Source organism: Dipodomys merriami, unplaced genomic scaffold (genome assembly GCF_024711535.1).
Source record: "Dipodomys merriami isolate MVZ:Mamm:240054 unplaced genomic scaffold, mDipMer1.0.p SCAF_1120, whole genome shotgun sequence".
Classification (NCBI taxonomy): domain Eukaryota; kingdom Metazoa; phylum Chordata; class Mammalia; order Rodentia; family Heteromyidae; genus Dipodomys; species Dipodomys merriami.
This window is the reverse complement of record NW_027202406.1, coordinates 55,465-70,634: the sequence shown is the minus strand read 5'-3', so window position 1 is coordinate 70,634 and position 15,170 is coordinate 55,465. Positions and strand designations below refer to the sequence as shown.

The following is a 15,170-nucleotide window of genomic DNA, read 5'->3' as shown; positions in this document are numbered from 1 at the left end:
CCCAGGGCCTCAGGCATGCAAGGCAAGTGTTCTACCACTGAGCCACCTTCCCAGCCCCAGCACCAGGAACTTTAATACCTGGGCCCAAGGTACCGCAGGTACACAATGAAGGAGCCAACAAGAGGATAAACCTTTTAACCCATGTTCTTTTACATTGTAGATACAGCTTTGACTCTTTCCTTAAATACCAAGCAGGAGCCTCCTGAGCAGCCCATGCATGCAGGACTGTCTGGGACCTGTAACCAGGGACGGCCTGAATTTGGCAGGCAGGAGAGAACAGTGCCCCAGGATTAGGGGTCTGAGTTGGAGCGGCCAGGTAGAGCATCTAGAAGGCAGGAGTGGGGAGACGGTCCCACGCCTCACACATTCTGGCTATGAAGTCCAGGAGGCCGCGCCCTGCCCAGCGGGCTCAGGATGCTGCGTTGGCTGGGGGTGGTCCTGCAGGATGTCACGGTCCAGCATCACTGTGCCCAGCAGCCCACTGCGGAAGGCTCGGAGGAAGTCACGGGCGGCTGCAGAGTAGTTGGGCTGAACGACATTCACGTCACCTGGGACAGAAGGTCTGGTGAGGAAGGAAGCTCCCTGCAGGACAGCCTAGCCCTAAAAGACTAAGCTGCGCATCAGTGGAGCCTGGGGCAGGGTACGTTCACACAGGGGCTCCTTCCACTCTAGAAACTTCCCCAAGTCCTGGTCGCAAGACAACCACCACAGTTCCCATGCATGCCTCCTTCCTGTCCTCCCTCAAGGACAGCCCAGTGAGGGCCGTAGCCCCACTCACCCGTGCCTGTGAGCACCTTCACCTTCCGCGTCTTTCCCAGCCGCACAGCCACACTCTTCAGCACACGCTCAATGTCGTCACAGGCACTGCCCAGGCTGTAGTGCTGCACATACCTGCACAGCCCACAGCTCCAAGTCAGCCTTCAAGGAGGTGCTGACGGTTTCCCAGGAACCCAGTGCCCAAGGGCAAAGCTCAGGAAAGTAGAACCACCACCCAAAAAGGTAACATCTAGCCAGGCACCAGTGGCTCACATCTGTAATCCTAACTACTCAGGAGGCTGAGATTTGAGGATCACAGTTTAAAGCCAGCCTGCGCAGAAAAGTCCCAGTGAGACTCATCTCCAATTAATTACTCTAAAAATGGAAGTGGCTCAAAGTGGTACAGAAGAGCTCAGGGATAGCACCCAAGCCCTGAGTTCAAGCCCCACGACCAACAAAAAGAAAAAAAAAAAGGAAAAAAGAAAAGTAAGGCTCTGGAAAAGAGGTGGCCATAGGACATAAAGAGCAGGACACAGACTCCCCTCCAGAAGAGGCACAAACTTGAGCCTGCAGTCTAGATATCCATGTGCCAAGGTGACAACAGGCACTGAAATAACTTGCCCAACAGGTGAGTGGTCACAGCACACCAGCACACACAGAGATGAGGGGTCACAGACAACCAGGCATGACCAAGGTCACAGGAAGGAGAGGCGGGGGGGGGATATTTGATTCCAAAAAATGGGAAAAGAAATGTGAACAGGCCTTTCCTGGAGACGTTACAGACAAGACAGCAGCATTGCACACAGAGGATGAACCTGAGTTAGCACATGACACAGCAGCAGGCTAAAGGAAGACCAGGCACACCAAATACGAAGAAGACGTGGAAAAACCCAAGCTGTCATTCTGTGCTGGGTGGTCCATGACGCTCAGCAGTTCCAAGAGAAGTCAAAATGCACATCTACCATGTTCCTGGCCATGACTCTACTCTGCTTGGTTTTTCCCAAGAGTAGAAACTTACATTCCATAAAGATTTGACCCTTACGGTTGCTAGCGCTTTATCTGTACCAGCCATAACTGCAGATGCCCCCAGGCCATCCAGATAAACCAAGTGCAGGATTTCTAAGCTATCAGCCATGAGCTCAATCATAAAAGGAAGTGAGCCATTAGCACACATTCAGCACTGATGTATCTCAGAACACTCATGCCCAATGAGGAAAGCTGGGTAAGAGGCAACCCATATGCCTCCATTTATAGGAAAGCCTGGAAAATGCAAATTACCTATGGAAGAGAGCAGATGGCAGGGTGGGCAAGCACAGAAAGCCCAGAATTGGTGACGAAATGCCCAGCTTTTTTCTGTTTAAAGTGGGTTCTTTTTTTATGCATTTGTATTGTTATTGTAAAGGAGAGGGGTTACAGTCACGTAAGTCAGATAGAGAGCACATTTCGTTTTGAACAATGTCACCCTTCCCTTTGGTAATGGCTCTTCCGTCGAGCCATCTTCTTGGGTGACCAGCTCAGATGCACTCATGCCAAATGTGCAGATTATGTGCCATCTTACTGTCAGCATCTCACTGCTGACTTACAGAAACACACACCGCTCCGCAGCAGCTGTCACTCACCTCAACACTCCATGCTGGTTGAGAGTGAAGAGGAGGTAGTCGGCCATGGTCTCTTCCCCAACCAGGTGGTCCAACACTGTTCCTGAAAGACAAGCAGTATCTATGCCCCGCGGGCTCTGCCTGAAGACCCGTGTGGCCCCGGCCCCCCACTGGCCTGACCTCACTGGACACCTGTCACAGGACAGAATGGGGCCACACACGTGTGCCACGAGCCGCGCTAAGAGAACAGGCAGGTCAGACATAGCAGTAACATCCTGGTCTCAGGGGAGCCCGGGTTCTCAGGGAGAACTCCAAAGGTGGGGTGGAGGGGTACTCACCACACAGGGCCAGCTTCAGGCCCACCTCCACGCTCTCAATCCGAGGGCTCAACACCCCAGGGGTGTCCAGCAGGAACATCAGCGGTCGCTCACACACCTGCTCAGGCAGAGGATGGAGTAGGTTACAGAGCCTCTAGCCAGCCATCTTTGGAGACCCTAAGGTTCCTAGATCAAACCCAGCCCCGTGGGTCATCCTTGTTACAAAGCACTACGACCTCCATAGGGTTTAATTCACACTAAATTTGGAGTAAAAAGTAAGAGAAAACACAAGGAAAAGTGTAAGAATTGGTCTCTCTTAGCTCTGCCCTAACCATTCCCCACAGGTTTGCCGAAGACAGAGCAGTACCGGGCAGTGGAAGGGGAAGGAAGGGAAGAAGGCCAGAAGCAAAGCTGGCCCTGGCGGCGCCAGGCTGGGCCGTGCCAGGCTCGGCAGCGCCTGCACAGCTGTCAAAGACCCACCTGGATTCTTGATGTCACCGCTCTGGTGATTCCAGGCTCACCTCCCACCCGAGCAGCTCTGCCTGTAACAGAAAGAAGCTGTCAAATGTTTCACAGTAGTTCAGAACACGCAACAACTCATCCCGTGTTTGGCCCCAAACAGCTCACAACCAAAGAGGTTTTCAAAATCCAGGCACAAGCCAGAGACAGGGGGCTGACGCCTGTAATCCTACCTTCTCAGGAGGCTGAGAGCTAAAAATCACAGTTCAAAGCAAATCTGGGCAAGAAAGTCGGTGCAATTCTTATCTACAATTAGCTGTCAACAAGCCAGAAATGGAATTATGACTCATGTGGTAGAGCACTAGACTTGAGCAAAAAAAGCACAAGGACAGCACCCAGGCCCTGAGTTTAAGCCCCAGAACCAGCATAAAAACATAATGGCTCAAATGTGAATTCACACTATATTGCTAATATGGAACATGAAGCCTTAAATAAGACTGAATATAGATTCGTTTGACTTGCATAAGTCAAGGATGCCAGGGGGCTAGGCTGTGGGACTGAGTGTTGTGGGTTGTTTTGAATCAAAACCTGGGACTAAGCAGCCCAGGTCCTCGGGCTCACAAATGTAGAGAACATGGCTGACAACACAGCTGTCCAAGTCACGCAGAGGGAAGGGGCTGCGGGAAGACCCTCAGGAGGAAGCCACCTCCCTGCATGGCACATCCCCTACCCTACAGCATGCTGGAGTCTCTGACCCAAAGGCTGCATTAAACAAATGAAAAAAAAAAAATACCCCAGGCACCAGTGGCTCACGCCTAACTATTCAGGAGGCTGAGAGCTGAGGATTAAGGTTCAAAGCCATCCTCAACAGACAAATCTAAGAGAGTCTTATCTCCAATTAAACAGCAAAAAGTTGGAAGTGGAGTTGTGGCCCAAGTAGTAGAGCACCAGCCTTCAGCAATAAGTGTGAGCTCCAGGTCCTGAGCTCAAGCTCTAGTACCAGCACCGCCTTGCCAAAAAAAAATCAAGTTTTGAAAAGTCATTAAAGATTTTAGAGAAGCCAGATACAGGTATTTCATGCCTAAAACCCTAGCTATTCTGGAGCTACCCTGGGCAGAAAAGTCCTTAAGACTCCATCTCCAAAATAACCAGCAAAATACTAAGCTAGAAGTATGGCTCAAATTAGGTAGAGTACCAGCTGAGCAAGCATGAGGCCCTGAAAACAAAAATTGGAGGCAAAAACAACAAAGGTATTTAGCCTGGCACTGGTGGCTCACACTTATAATCCTAGCTACTCAGGAAGCTGAGATCTGAGGATCTCAGTTCAAAGCCAGTCTGGGCAAGAAAGTCCATGCAACTCTTCCTCTAAACACCAAAAAGCCGAAGCTATAGCTCAAGTGGTAGAGTGCTAGCTTTGAGCATAAAAACTAAGGGACAGTGCATAGGTCCTGAGCCCTGGGACTGGCACAAAAGAAAAAAAAAAAGAAGAAGAAAAAAGGAAAGAGAGGTAGGAAGGGAGGGAGGGGAAAAAAAGAGAAAACAAAAAGTTTTAGATTCTTTTTTTTTTTTTTTTTAAATCTGTCACGGGGCCTGGGTGCTGTCCCTCAACTCTTTAGCTCAAGGCTAACGCTCTACCACTTGAGCCATAGTGCCATTTCCAGCTTTTTCTGTTTATGTGGTACTGAGGAATCGAACCCAGGGCCTCATGCATGCAAGGCAAGCACTCCAACACTGAGCCACCTTCCCAGCCCCAGAAATTTTTTGAATATAAAGAAGTGTAGCAGCCAGGTGCCAATGGCTTACGCCTGATCCTAGCTACTCAGGAGGCTGAGATCTGAGGATTGAGGGTCAAAGCCAGCCAGGGCAGGAATGTCCATGAGATTCTTTTTTTTTTTTTGGGGGGGGGGAGGGGAGGTTACGGTCGTGAGGCCTGTACTCTGGGCCTGGGCGCTGTCCCTCAGCTCTTCAACTCAAGGCTATTGCTCTACCACTTGAGCCACAGCGCCACTTCTGGCTTTTTTCATTTTGCTTATGTGGTGCTGAGGAATCAAACCCAGGGCCTCAGGCATGCAAGGCAAGTGCTCTACCACTGAGCCACCTTCCCAGCCCCTCTATGAGATTCTTACCTCTAGTTAACCACCAGAAAACCAGAAGTGGCGCTGTGACTCAAGTGGTAGAGTGCTCGCCTTGAACTCTGAGCCCAGGCCCAGAGTTCAAGCCCCACAACCAACAACAACAACAACAAGGATAGCAGGCGGCTGTCCATCACATGGCCCTCCGTCCACTCAGCCAGCAGGTGTCCGGCAGGGTCCTGCACCATCCCCTCCTGCACAGGCATACCTATCCTGAGGTGCTGCCTCCTCAGAGAATTGATCAGGGAGGACTTGCCCACGTTGGGGACCCCAACCACCATGATGCAGTACTCCAGGTTCTGTGGAAGCAGGAGAAGAGCCGTGACTCCACCTTACCAGGCCCGAGCCCACAGGGGTTCCCAAAGGAACCCCTGGGGTTCCTCCCAGGCCAGCCTCCTGGAACAGCACCACAGCGTCCTCCACACTGAAGTACCCCAGGATCAGTCAGGAGAGACCTGGGTGACCCCCACATGCCCACCCCCAGGTCTGCATCCCAACAACCAACCTCTGCTCGATGATAGCGGTAACTGCTCCCAATGAGCTCTGTGACCTTCGGAATGATCTGCAATAAACCAGCCACATCTTCTAGTCTCATGTCCATTCACCAACCCACGTCCTGTCACCTCTGCTCCCCTCTACAATCACCAGCTGAGAGAACAAACACCTCCCAGGCTTTGATCAGCAGTGACGGTCAAAGACGCCCAACTAGGCTGTGCTGGTGAGACTGACACACCCACCCCCAGGCAAGAGTAAGGCTTCTACCACAGGAGGGCATCCATGAGAGAAGTGATCATGTTCACCAGTAAACTTGTGGTGTCCCACCAAATGCAAACAGGAGAACTAAGTGACCTGTCACCCCAGAATGACTTTGTACTCCCTGAATATCCATCTTGGGCTGTATCAGCGTAAGACATGGGGGGGGGGGGGGGGGCCCGCCGGAGACTCTGCACTCCTGGGCAGTAGGAGCCAGAACCAGGATTAAAACTGATTACCAAACAAGGAACAGAAACACCTGCATGTGAGCAGAAAGGCCTACCTGTTTGACATTTTCATCCTTTACACAGTTGGTAAAAATGACGTTTTTTAGGCCTGTTCCTTCTAAGTGCTGCAAAATTTTCTGAAAGAGACATTTCCATTTTAAACACTCAACAAAAATACAGATGGTGTTATAAATAAAAGTTGAGGATCCAGGTTCAAAGAGACTCTATAGGACTATGTATTGCTCAGAGACAACTCCTCTCAGGGATGGGCAACAACACAAAATGAGAACCAAGGGCCTCAGCCTGCCCCATCACTGGTCCCAGGACATACCGAGGACAGAGATCACAGCAGTGTAACTGGGCTGGGCTGTGAAGACCAGGAAACACAGACTGACCTTTGGAAGTTCAGCGCCTCTGTGAGTAAACAAGTCATCCTGAAACTACTTCTGGCAGTGGACTTACAGAACCTGGACTTCACTGAGAAATTCCACTGTTCCAATGTGTTCTGACCTTCTTTCAAACACTGTAAATCGAAGGGACATCAAACCTGATCTGAAACTATCTAAAAGCTCAAAAGTATACTAAAGTTGACACAAATTCATTAGTCTTAACATTCACTGAAATCACTGTGGAACTGCATCCTATTTGTGAATATTTACCTTTATAAACCATACCTATTTAAAATTAGTGTTGTAATGTTTGATTGCTACTGGCCCCAAAATATAGTCAATGCTTACAAAAGAAAAAAATCACTGATTAAATCCATTAATTTTAGTTATTTCTTCCAGGACTGAAAATGTGGCTCAACTGGTTGAACAACACCCTCAAGCAAGAAATCTGAGACTGTGAGATGCTGAGTTCAAGCCCCAATATCCCCAGTATCAATACACTCTCTCCATATATACATATATACATATATACACACACACACACACACACACACACACACACATATGCACACACACATATATACATGTGGTAATTATTTCTTCCAGACATCCACTGAAGCTGGGATAAGGACATAAGCCATGACAAAGACATACTGAAGCCACAGTTCCCATGTAGATTCACTCAAGCTGTCCTCAGGGAAGTGGGCTCTTCTTGGAGCACCTGGCCAGACTACAAGGTGAGTACTCAATACAAAGTCTGCAAAGGCTAGTATTTAAATGGCAAAAGCAACCACAAATGAGATCCACTAACTAATAAAAGCAACAGAAACCAGTCGTGAAGATAAATAACCAGAGCTGCAACCGGAGGAAATCCCTAGAGGTCTGTGCAGACCCCCTGGCCTTTGTGATCATGTCTATCAGCTGACAGCAGGAGGAGCTCTCAGGGGAACTCCTCAGCTCTCCTCCTGATGGGTGGAGGCGACTCGAATGTACAGACACGTAATCAACTGCAGCTGCAACAAATGGAAATGTTCTGTACCATTAACACCTTTTCAAAACACTGGCTTGAATTCAAGATTTTTACATTTTTCTCTCTACAGTTTGGTAATAGAGGCAAAAAGAAAAAAAGCAGAAGACACTTCAGATCCTGTTTCCAGTCCTCATGGCTTTTTTAACCTCTGTGCCACATGGAAAATATCTTGCATAGGCCCAGTTCTATCTGGCTTTAGAGAAATCAGTAGCCATTTTGGCCTCTCCCTCTTCTAACTTCTGAATCAAAGGATGTGCAGAAAGCAGACAATGACTACTATGTGGAGCTTAGCAGACAGAATCAGTAACCTCAGGAATGCCTACCAGACAGTACAGCAAATATAGAGGCCTACCAGACACCATAGCTATCAACCTGCCAGACTGTATAGCTTCTGACCTATCAGCTGTCTCAGCTATCAGCCTACCAGACAGCACAGCTATAGACCTGCCAGACAGTAAAGCAATATGTCAGCCTACCAGACAGCACAGCTATAGACCTGCCAGACAGTACAGCTATGTATCAGCCTACCTGACAGTACAGCTATGTATCAGCCTACCTGACAGTACAGCTATTACAGACTACCGACAGCTATCTGTCACTTGGCTCAAGTGGCACACTGACATTTCCCAAAGGGTATGCACGCATGTTGAACACTTAGGTCCTTAACGTCTGAGGTAAGCAACCAACCTGAGGAACCAGGCTGGAGCTGTTCCGGAAGCAGAGCTTCGTCTGTGTTGGTGACTCTTCACACTTCTGTGGGCATCTGTGGGATGGTACTCACGTGCTGCTCTGTGAGATCTGCCAAGTCCATCTTGTTGAGGACAAGCAAGTGAGGCTTCAACCCCAGGGTCTCCTGAAACAGAGGGTTGCGACCTGATAGTGGAATGTGGCGATGTTAAGGCAAAATCCCTTGAAAGGTTTACATTTTGTCTTCTCTGACTAGGTCAAAGGAAGCCGGAGGAGGGAACCTCATCTCAAAGCAGGCCACCCAGCCGACATCCCACCTCAAGAGTATGGAGCCAGCTCTGATCCTGGTTTGCAAAGGGTACACCTTCTACCACTGCCAGGGTAGGCAGTCAGGCAAGGCAGTGACGGTCACACAGCTTTCCAAACATGATGGTAGCAAAACCAAAGCCAACGCTCAGCCAGGCACGGTGGTGTATATCTTTAATCACAGCACTTGGGTGGTTGAAGCTGAAAAGACTCCAGAGAGTTCCAAGCAATCTGAGATACCAGGCTTAGTTGCCAAGATACTTAAGTTTCAAATGAGTGACATGATCACTCAAGAAAAAGTGACTGTAAAGTCCTAACTAGAGTATCTTCAGAACACTACCCTACCCTGTGGCTACTAAGGACTCCCAAGTCCTACCACGGGGCACCCAGCAGCTGTGCCTAAAAATGAGCAGGTCCCTTCCCTCATGGAGACTCACTGGAGACACCACTTGCTACTGACATCTTCAACCAGGACTGCTAGGACAAAGGTAGGGTCTTAGTCCTAGTCCACTACACCTGACGCTAATACAGGCAGGAGGGGACTTCTTATCTTCACATCCTGAACCTCTGCTTTCCTGGTGCTGCATCTCTCCCTGAGGATCAAGCTGCAGGGGTCCCAAGGCCCCTGCCTGCCCCATCTAAGCAGTCAGTCAGCTGTCTCCCCACTCCAAACTTTCCTTCCTATATATGACTACAGCCCCCAGACTCTCCTCCCAGGATGCTACAGAGACCATCATCCAGGGAAGGCTGCCTGCCACAACCTAGATAAGGCAAAATGTCCTAGGGTTGAAGGATCACACATACTAAAAGATAACCACATTTTATGATGTTTTGATAGACACACAATTGTCACCACTATATGCTACATAAACTGATGCATATTTACAGCCTAAAACAAAAAAACCCAAGGGGTTGTTTGTTTTTGTTTTTTGCCAGTCATGGGGCCTAAACTCTGGGCCTGGGCTCTGTCCCTCAGCTCTTCAGCTCAAGGCTAGCCATCTACTACTTGAGCCACTGCACTACCTCTGGCTTTTTCTGCTTATGTGGTGCTGAGGAATCAAACCCGAGGCCTCATGTATGCAACTCTGCCACTGAGTTACCTTCCCAGCCCAGAAACCCAATGTTTTGTTACTAAAGTTCCAACAAGATCATGAACTTTGAATAACACCCTGACTCTGCACTGTCTGGGTGGCAGTGCCTCAGTACCGTTTTCCCCAGGGCTCACACCTGCTGGCTCAGCCTCCCCAGTCTAGGCTGCCCTGGCAGATTTGTAACAACTAGAAAAATCAGTATTTTCATCACTAAAGAACTTCAGCATAGCTCAAATGGACAAAGTCTATGAAGCCTGTGTCAAAACAAGATCAAGTCTTGCCAATTCTCCCAAGCACAGGAGGAAAGTTGTGATTGGTAGGAACCTTTAATCTCAGGTTTCATGCCCTATCTGGAGAATTTCACTGCTGGATCATTCTGGAAAGCCCAGGTGAGCCAGGCAGAGGCCAGGACAAATGACATCAATGCTCCCACACGTGAGATTCTGGTGTAAAACAAAGCTTGGCAACGGGCCTATTTACAAGCTCCCCAATAATCCCAATATGTTATAAAGACCGAGAGCCACTGCTCTAAATGCCAGTAACAAGTAAGGTCTCGAGTCACTGCAAGCAGTGACTACACTGGGCCCACGGCAGGCAGACACCGGAAGCGCTCCCTGCTGCCTCTGCGTCTCTGCCTGGGAAAGTGGTCCCTCCCGCACCAGGAAAGGATATCCGAGCATCGTGAACCTCGATGACACAGTCCACCACCTTCAGACTGCTCTGCATCTTCTTCAGTCCTGGAACACATGAAAGTATTCAAGGGCAGGCCAGGGCCTTTCAAAGGGGCAGGGTTGTCTGCTACTCAGAAGCAATCTCAACTCCTCTGGAGGTCGGGAGTTCGAAGCCTGCACAGGCAGGGAGACCTATCTCGAAAACAAAACCCAAAGTGTGGAAGGAGCCGGGCGCCGGCGGCTCCCGCCCGTCCTCCCAGCTGCTGGGAGGCTGAGGCGGAGGATGCGGCTCCCGCCCGCTGGGAGGCTGAGGCGGAGGATGCGGCTCCCGCCCGCTGGGAGGCTGAGGCGGAGGATGCGGCTCCCGCCCATTGGGAGGCTGAGGCGGAGGATGCGGCTCCCGCCCGCTGGGAGGCTGAGGTGGAGGACGCGGCTCCCGCCCGCTGGGAGGCTGAGGCGGAGGACGCGGCTCCCGCCCGCTGGGAGGCTGAGGCGGAGGACGCGGCTCCCAGCCGGGCAGGAACGTCCGCGGGAGCCTCTTAGCTACCTACAAGCGCGGGGGGGGGGGGGGGGCAGAGCTGGGGGCGGCCCAGGCCGAGTCCAGGCCCCCGACCGGACAAGACCTAAATGGCAGAGAACGGCTGGCTGCCAGCTCCTGGCCGGAGGTCTCGGCCTGGCCTGGGGACCCCCCGGCCGCCCCGCAGCTGCCTTCCGGGGGTCAACGCCGCGAAGACACGCGGGGAGGCCGGAGTGCGGGCTGCGCGGGGCGAGGCGCGGGGGAGCGGGGCGGCCGGGGGAGCGGGGCGCGCGGGGAGGCCGGAGTGCGGGCTGCGCGGGGCGAGGCGCGGGGGAGCGGGGCGGCCGGGGGAGCGGGGCGCAGGGCGCGGGGAGGCCGGAGTGCGGGCTGCGCGGGGCGAGGCGCGGGGGAGCGGGGCGGCCGGGGGAGCGGGGCGCAGGGCGCCGGGAGGCCGGAGTGCGGGCTGCGCGGGGCGAGGCGCGGGGGAGCGGGGCGGCCGGGGGAGCGGGGCGCGCGGGGAGGCCGGAGTGCGGGCTGCGCGGGGCGAGGCGCGGGGGAGCGGGGCGGCCGGGGGAGCGGGGCGCAGGGCGCCGGGAGGCCGGAGTGCGGGCTGCGCGGGGCGAGGCGCGGGGGAGCGGGACGGGCCTCACCCTTGGCCATGTGGCCTGGGAACCAGCGCGCCACGTCGCGGCCACGCAGGGGGAAGCACTCGCGCCAGGCGGCCTGGGCGCCGAGCAGCGCGCGCGGCGACGGCCTCATGGCGGCGACGGCCTCACAGTGCCGCGCCCCGGAAGCGCTCTCGGCCCCGCGCGACCGGTGCCGGTCCCGGCAGTCCCAGGGCACCAAAGTTCCGACGCCGCAGCCCAGGTGACCAACGGCACTGCCGGGCGGGGGCGGAGACCCGGGGGCGGGGCTCCGGGGGCAGCAGGCCCTGCCGGGGGCGGGGCTCCGGGGGCAGCAGGCCCTGCCGGGGGCGGGGCTCCGGGGGCAGCAGGCCCTGCCGTGGGCGGGGCTCCGGGGAGGGCAGCAGGCCCTGCTGTGGGCGGGGCTCCGGGGGCAGCAGGCCCTGCCGTGGGCGGGGCCCCGGGGAGGGCAGAAGGCCCTGCCGTGGGCGGGGCTCCGGGGGCAGCAGGCCCTGCTGTGGGCGGGGCCCCGGGGAGGGCAGCAGGCCCTGCCGTGGGCGGGGCTCCGGGGGCAGCAGGCCCTGCTGTGGGCGGGGCTCCGGGGGGGGCAGCAGGCCCTGCCGTGGGCGGGGCTCCGGGGAGGGCAGCAGGCCCTGCTGTGGGCGGGGCTCCGGGGAGGGCAGCAGGCCCTGCTGTGGGCGGGGCTCCGGGGGCAGCAGGCCCTGCCGTGGGCGGGGCTCCGGGGAGGGCAGCAGGCCCTGCTGTGGGCGGGGCTCCGGGGGCAGCAGGCCCTGCTGTGGGCGGGGCTCCGGGGGGGGCAGCAGGCCCTGCCATGGGCGGGGCTCCGGGGGCAGCAGGCCCTGCTGTGGGCAGGGCTCCGGGGGCAGCAGGCCCTGCTGTGGGCGGGGCTCCGGGGGGAGCAGGCCCTGCCGTGGGCGGGGCTCCGGGGGCAGCAGGCCCTGCCGGGGGCGGGGCTCCGGGGAGGGCAGCAGGCCCTGCCGTGGGCGGGGCTCCGGGGGCAGCAGGCCCTGCCATGGGCGGGGCCCCGGGGGCAGCAGGCCCTGCCGTGGGCGGGGCTCCGGGGGCAGCAGGCCCTGCCGGGGGCGGGGCTCCGGGGGCAGCAGGCCCTGCCGTGGGCGGGGCTCCGGGGGCAGCAGGCCCTGCTGTGGGCGGGGCTCCGGGGGCAGCAGGCCCTGCCGTGGGCGGGGCTCCGGGGAGGGCAGCAGGCCCTGCTGTGGGCGGGGCTCCAAGGGCAGCAGGCCCTGCCGGGGGCGGGGCTCCGGGGGCAGCAGGCCCTGCTGTGGGCGGGGCTCCGGGGAGGGCAGCAGGCCCTGCCGTGGGCGGGGCTCCGGGGGCAGCAGGCCCTGCTGTGGGCGGGGCTCCGGGGAGGGCAGCAGGCCCTGCTGTGGGCGGGGCTCCGGGGGCAGCAGGCCCTGCCGGGGGCGGGGCTCCGGGGGCAGCAGGCCCTGCTGTGGGCGGGGCTCCGGGGGCAGCAGGCCCTGCTGTGGGCGGGGCTCCGGGGGCAGCAGGCCCTGCTGTGGGCGGGGCTCCGGGGGCAGCAGGCCCTGCTGTGGGCGGGGCTCCGGGGAGGGCAGCAGGCCCTGCTGTGGGCGGGGCTCCGGGGAGGGCAGCAGGCCCTGCCGTGGGCGGGGCTCCGGGGGCAGCAGGCCCTGCCGGGGGCGGGGCTCCGGGGAGGGCAGCAGGCCCTGCCGTGGGCGGGGCTCCGGGGGCAGCAGGCCCTGCTGTGGGCGGGGCCCCGGGGGCAGCATGCCCTGCCGTGGGCGGGGCCCCGGGGAGGGCAGCAGGCCCTGCCGTGGGCGGGGCTCTGGGGGCAGCAGGCCCTGCTGTGGGCGGGGCTCCGGGGGCAGCAGGCCCTGCTGTGGGCGGGGCTGGGGGGGGCAGCAGGCCCTGCTGTGGGCGGGGCTCCGGGGGCAGCAGGCCCTGCCGGGGGCGGGGCTCCGGGGGCAGCAGGCCCTGCTGTGGGCGGGGCTCCGGGGGCAGCAGGCCCTGCTGTGGGCGGGGCTCCGGGGAGGGCAGCAGGCCCTGCCGTGGGCGGGGCTCCGGGGGCAGCAGGCCCTGCTGTGGGCGGGGCTCCGGGGAGGGCAGCAGGCCCTGCTGTGGGCGGGGCTCCGGGGGCAGCAGGCCCTGCCGGGGGCGGGGCTCCGGGGAGGGCAGCAGGCCCTGCTGTGGGCGGGGCTCCGGGGGCAGCAGGCCCTGCTGTGGGCGGGGCCCCGGGGAGGGCAGCAGGCCCTGCTGTGGGCGGGGCTGGGGGGGCAGCAGGCCCTGCCGGGGGCGGGGCTCCGGGGGCAGCAGGCCCTGCTGTGGGCGGGGCCCCGGGGAGGGCAGCAGGCCCTGCTGTGGGCGGGGCTGGGGGGGGGCAGCAGGCCCTGCTGTGGGCGGGGCTCCGGGGGCAGCAGGCCCTGCCGTGGGCGGGGCTCCGGGGAGGGCAGCAGGCCCTGCTGTGGGCGGGGCTCCGGGGGCAGCAGGCCCTGCCGGGGGCGGGGCTCCGGGGGCAGCAGGCCCTGCTGTGGGCGGGGCTCCGGGGAGGGCAGCAGGCCCTGCCGTGGGCGGGGCTCCGGGGGCAGCAGGCCCTGCTGTGGGCGGGGCTCCGGGTAGGGCAGCAGGCCCTGCTGTGGGCGGGGCTCCGGGGGCAGCAGGCCCTGCCGGGGGCGGGGCTCCGGGGGCAGCAGGCCCTGCTGTGGGCGGGGCTCCGGGGGCAGCAGGCCCTGCTGTGGGCGGGGCTCCGGGGGCAGCAGGCCCTGCTGTGGGCGGGGCTCCGGGGGCAGCAGGCCCTGCTGTGGGCGGGGCTCCGGGGAGGGCAGCAGGCCCTGCCGGGGGCGGGGCTCCGGGGAGGGCAGCAGGCCCTGCCGTGGGCGGGGCTCCGGGGGCAGCAGGCCCTGCCGGGGGCGGGGCTCCGGGGAGGGCAGCAGGCCCTGCCGTGGGCGGGGCTCCGGGGGCAGCAGGCCCTGCCGGGGGCGGGGCTCCGGGGAGGGCAGCAGGCCCTGCCGGGGGCGGGGCTCCGGGGAGGGCAGCAGGCCCTGCCGTGGGCGGGGCTCCGGGGGCAGCAGGCCCTGCTGTGGGCGGGGCCCCGGGGGCAGCAGGCCCTGCCGTGGGCGGGGCCCCGGGGAGGGCAGCAGGCCCTGCCGTGGGCGGGGCTCTGGGGGCAGCAGGCCCTGCTGTGGGCGGGGCTCCGGGGAGGGCAGCAGGCCCTGCTGTGGGCGGGGCTGGGGGGGGCAGCAGGCCCTGCTGTGGGCGGGGCTCCGGGGGCAGCAGGCCCTGCCGGGGGCGGGGCTCCGGGGGCAGCAGGCCCTGCTGTGGGCGGGGCTCCGGGGGCAGCAGGCCCTGCTGTGGGCGGGGCTCCGGGGAGGGCAGCAGGCCCTGCTGTGGGCGGTGCTCCGGGGGCAGCAGGCCCTGCTGTGGGCGGGGCTCCGGGGGCAGCAGGCCCTGCTGTGGGCGGGGCCCCGGGGAGGGCAGCAGGCCCTGCTGTGGGCGGGGCTGGGGGGGCAGCAGGCCCTGCTGTGGGCGGGGCTCCGGGGGCAGCAGGCCCTGCTGTGGGCGGGGCTGGGGGGGGGCAGCAGGCCCTGCTGTGGGCGGGGCCCCGGGGAGGGCAGCAG

At 59.3% G+C, this 15,170-nt stretch overlaps 1 protein-coding gene across 1 annotated transcript; it reads right to left on the bottom strand.

Annotated features, from left to right (window-relative positions):
- Positions 1-126: 126 nt before the first annotated feature.
- On the bottom strand, positions 127-10,304 carry LOC138822586 (mitochondrial ribosome-associated GTPase 1-like). The gene is made up of 9 exons (XM_070015408.1): positions 8,443-10,304; positions 6,299-6,379; positions 5,768-5,824; positions 5,471-5,561; positions 3,152-3,213; positions 2,693-2,789; positions 2,376-2,457; positions 779-891; positions 127-548 (listed from the first exon to the last, which is right to left on the bottom strand). The coding sequence occupies exons 1-9, from the start codon at positions 8,470-8,472 to the stop codon at positions 373-375; spliced, it is 789 nt and encodes a 262-aa protein (XP_069871509.1). The 5' UTR covers positions 8,473-10,304; the 3' UTR covers positions 127-372.
- Positions 10,305-15,170: the final 4,866 nt, after the last annotated feature.